Source organism: Octopus bimaculoides, chromosome 3 (genome assembly GCF_001194135.2).
Source record: "Octopus bimaculoides isolate UCB-OBI-ISO-001 chromosome 3, ASM119413v2, whole genome shotgun sequence".
In the NCBI taxonomy this organism is placed as follows: Eukaryota; Metazoa; Mollusca; class Cephalopoda; order Octopoda; family Octopodidae; genus Octopus; species Octopus bimaculoides.
Genome location: NC_068983.1, coordinates 116,262,833 through 116,267,796, shown reverse-complemented (window position 1 = coordinate 116,267,796; position 4,964 = coordinate 116,262,833). Strand labels below are relative to the sequence as shown.

The 4,964-nt window shown below is 37.7% G+C and overlaps 1 protein-coding gene across 21 annotated transcripts in view; it reads right to left on the bottom strand.

Moving 5' to 3' along the window:
* LOC106874470 (rho guanine nucleotide exchange factor 7) overlaps positions 1-4,964 on the bottom strand; it is a 206,499-nt gene that overhangs the window by 138,245 nt on the left and 63,290 nt on the right. For all 21 annotated transcript variants that reach the window (XM_052966471.1, XM_052966465.1, XM_052966469.1 and 18 more), the window contains exon 8: positions 2,965-3,024. In XM_052966471.1, the coding sequence (XP_052822431.1) occupies positions 2,965-3,024 (60 nt within the window). The remainder of the gene's footprint in view (positions 1-2,964; positions 3,025-4,964) is intronic.

Genomic DNA, 4,964 nt, shown 5'->3' with positions numbered 1-4,964 from the left:
ACTGGGTTTTCCAAATAGCGAATTAAAACTTGAAATGAAAACATTGAAATAGAGAGTGAGAGACTTTGTAAATCATCATCATCATCATCATCGTTTAACGTCCGCTTTCCATGCTAGCATGGGTTGGACGATTTGACTGAGGACTGGTGAAACCGGATGGCAACACCAGGCTCCAGTCTGATTTGGCAGAGTTTCTACAGCTGGATGCCCTTCCTAACGCCAACCACTCAGAGAGTGTAGTGGGTGCTTTTACGTGTCACCCGCACGAAAACGGCCACGCTCGAAATGGTGTCTTTTATGTGCCACCCGCACAAGCCAGTCCAGGGGCGCTGGCAACGATCTCGCTCGAAAATCCTACAGGAGCCAGTCAGGCGGTACTGGCAACGGCCGCCACAGTGAATGCAACAAATAATTAAATTTGTGAAAAATTGGAGTTCAAAAATTCAATAAATTCAGAAATTGAAATTATAGGAAATTGTTATGGAACATGAATTTATAAAAAAATTTTCCCACGGTCAAGCCTTTAACAATTGCTTTCTTTTAGTACTTTTAGTAACTGTTACACACCTAATTAATAAGCAGCTTTCTCCATTATAATATAGATTATCAGCTGTTTTTTCAAGGATTACATCAATTCAGGTAATCAATATGATATACATTACATCATCATTGCATAACATCTGCTTTCCCAGCTGGCATGGGTTGGAGTATTTGACATGGAGCGAACCAGCTGGGAGCTGTCCAGACACTGTCTGTTGTGGCATGGTTTCTACAACTGGATGTCCTTAGTTAACAGAGTGTGCTGGGTGTTTGTTACATGCTGCTGGCACATGTGCATTCATGCAGCACCAGCATGGGTGCTTTTTATGTGGGACCAGCACCTGAAAGGACAAGCCTGTATGTGTGGAAGACCGCAATTTTACTTAGCTTAACACATATTACCAAATACAGCAAATCACCACATCTCCCGGTCCCTTGTCATTTCTTCAGTGAGGCTCAGCGTCCAAAGATCTTTTTTCACCACTTCATCTTTTTTCACCACTCTTCCTGAGTCTACTCCTTCCACAGGTACCCTCCACAATTAGAGCCCAGCACTTCTTTATGCAGTTGTCCTCATCCATACACATCACATGGCCACACCTGCACAGTCTTTAAACTTCCTTTCATAGATATTATGGGGCACAGTCATAAAATGTGAGGTATACAATAAAATAGCAAAGGGAAGTTATATCATTAACTATAATACTCTCTGAACATAAATCACATGGTTTAAGGTTCAGTCTTGGACAAGTAACTCTAAGTCAATGGACATCTTGTGAGTGGATTTGGAAGACAGAAACCGAAAGTAAACTGTCAGATATAAGTAAATATGTATGTGTATAAGCATATGTATGTGTCACCTTGTCTTAACATCAAAATCATTGTAAATGAGTATCAGTTTATGACAAAGCTGAGCTTTGTGTTTCCAATTTTCTGTGAAGACATATTTTATGGAAGATATATTAACTAGCTTTGAAAAAGCAAGTCAATATATCTTGGTAACAGTAAGGGCATTTGGCTGTAAAAAAATCTGTCAACAAATACCATGTGATCCATGTAAAGAGGAAAAGTTGATGGTAAAAAAACAATATGGTGATAAAATCAAAAGCAAACAATCTTAAATACACACATTATACTTATCTGCATTTTCTCCTTTTTACTTGTTATATATACAAGGAAGAAGTGCAAAGAAATGAGAAACCCATAGTAGGGGGGGGGTTCAAAAGGGGTCTCAGAGAGTAGCGTCCCTGCCTTCCTGAGCTAGTTTTCCACCACATTTCTTAAAAATCGTGATAGAGGCTTTGGTCTTGGGACCACTCATGTCTAGAAACTGAGGTTGGGGGTAAGCAAGGGCATGCTCCCCATAGAAAATCCAGTTCTAGAAAAGTCTTGTAATAGCAAAGGAGAATGGGCACCAGTCAACCCAAAGGTAGATCTGACCACCCTCATTAATGGGGACAAAACCCAGATTTAAAACACTGGATGATGATGATAGCAAGTCATGTTTACAACAGAGCTTCATCTCTAATGGTTGCTTATGATTATCTCTCTCACCGTTAATGTTTCAGAAGAGAAACTGATAGCTTAGTAGTTGAGAAGGTCAAAGAGGCCACAGTGAGCCAAAACACTTCAAGGTAAGCTGACTTTTATTTATGAACACTACAGCAAGACAGTCTTCAGTAATGTTTCAATGACTCAATGGAAAACTAATCAAAACAAGGACTCTAAAAATCATTATACACAGGACACACAAATTTGAGACATACCAGGTTCAACTCTAGAGTCTTGCCAACATAAACTTATTTCCCCATATCTCAAGGATTAGCTACATCAGGAAAACATGAAGTGAACATGCTCTACTGAATGTGTAATGCTAATGTGCATGAACAACAGAGAACAAATGAGCCAGGAAAGGAAATGAAGAGGAAAGACTGCATTGGTATGGTTGTAAGCGACCGTGTCTTGCAAGTAGCTGGTTACCACACTAGTGTTGGTGGCACAAAAACACAATCCAGTACACTCTGTAAAATGGTTGCCATTGGGAAATGTTTTGCATTCAGCTGTGGAATCCTTGCTAAAAGCAGATATTCTTGTCAAACCATCCCACCTTTTTCTGGCAAGGAAAAAGAGATGTTAAATAATGATGATAGTTGAGATAAAGAAATGCCAAGTGACCAAATGATCCAGGTGAAAGAAACTCCTAGAAGAAAAAGACATGAGAAGCAGCAAAAGCTAATCTCAGGATACTGAAACTCACAAAACAGATGACAAAGGACCACAACATGTGAAAAGATGCAGAGCTGGGAAAGACCAATTCAACCAAAAGGTATAAAGATGGTAATGATAAAATCACAAGAACAGATTTTTGAAGAAATGTTATAAAATAGTCTGACAGTCTTGTCTAAGAAAGAGAGTAGAACTTACTGATATATCTCTATAAACTGCAATAGCTCGTTGAGTGTCACCCCGATCAACATGACATTCCTATAAAAAGAAAACAAAAAAAGATATGATTTGAGTTTGCCATGGAAATTAAGTGACCTGAAATTTGTAACATAATTAGAATTCAGAATGCTTCATTTCATTTATAACACCCAAGGTAGTAGTTCCTTTTTTTTTTTTTTAAATTTTGTTTTTAAACAAAAGATAGCTAGCATATCAATTAAATCAGTTAAACCATTTTTGCCTACTGAGATGGACCCTAACAGCCATTCAATGATTAAAAGAATCCTATTATATTTTTATAATTAAATATTATTAGAAATTGCTTTAAAAAATTGTTAAAATAGCTTAAATTTATTGCACATAAATTTTAACAACAAAATCTTATGTGGACCACCACTACTGCCCCCATTAAGGTCATGTGGACCCCAGTTGAGAATCACTGAATTATATGAATAAACTATAGGTCTGTTAACTGAAAGCTCAGAGGTTCTAACTTTGTTTTAGGCTTTTATATTGTTCTCTTAAGTTCAACAGTTTTGGTTTAAATTTTACACTTAAGAAATAAGCATTCACAATAAAATGCTTGAACATATAATTCAAATAAATACCAAACATTTATATAAATTGATGTAATGCATTGAAAGATGCTAATAACTATGAGATAATGTTATTTAATGATTGCTATCAAAACTAGTAGGTGCAAACCTTTATATTTCCTTAATGTTATCAGCTAATTATAGTTATCAAAAAGGTTTCTTTTCAAAGGATAACAATAAAATGAATCATAGGAGGGTAGCATTTGTGAATTGGGAAGGCTAAGGTTCTCCATATGGCTCCAATGGTGGATATGTAGCATGCAGTTTTGAAAAGAGTCGCTTCATCATTTTTTAAATCTGTTGATCATGTGGACTTTATCAGAAAAACAGCCCTGTCCGATCCTTTGGTAATGTATTTGCATATGTAATGTATGGATTTGATAGAATTACAGAACTCTAGATTGATGTGTGCATGAAATGTTTTCCAGAGCATCTTGTTGTGGGGCACAACCCACCAATTGCCAACCAAAATATTGTAGTGAGGGATACAAATGTAAGGGAGACGATCATTTTCTGAATGTTACTTTTCAAAGAGTTACCTTCCTTATCCGCAATAGTCACCAGACAACAAAAACGGGGCTTTTACTGAACCTTTCTGACTCTAGAAGCCCCCTTAATCCATATTATTACATAAGTGAAAAATCTAAACAGTGTAGAACCATCTGTGAAACATATATGTGCCAAGCGTGAACGAAATCGGATGAGAAATATTGATTTTAAGTGGGATCAAGTAAATGGCCTGTCACATACACACACACACACACATCTTCCATCTTATATATTATAGATATATCTACTCATATCTAAATACATATCTAAATACGTATATATATGTATATACAGATATATATATATATATATATATATATATATATGTGTGTGTGTATGTATATATATACATGCATACATAGACATATTTTTATTTATATATCATCATCATCATAATCGTTTAACGTCCGCTTTCCATGCTAGCATAGGTTGGACGATTTGACTGAGGACTGGCGAACCAGATGGCTGCACCAGGCTCCAATCTGATCTTGCAGAGTTTCTACAGCTGGATGCCCTTCCTAACACCAACCACTCCAAGAGTGTAGTGGGTGCTTTTACATGCCACCGGCACAAGGGCCAGTCAGGCAGTACTCGCAACGGTCACACTCAAAATGGTGTTTTCTATGTGCCACCTGCACAAGAGCCAGTCAAGCGGCTCTGGCAAGGACCTCACTCAAATGTTTTTTCACGTGCCAGCCAGTAAGGCAACGCTGGTAACGATCACGCTCAAATGGGGCTATTTACATGCCACTGGCACGGAAGCCAGACAGCTCCTCTGGTAATGATCACGATCAGACAGTGCTCTCAGCGCTCCACTGGCACAGGTGCCAGTCA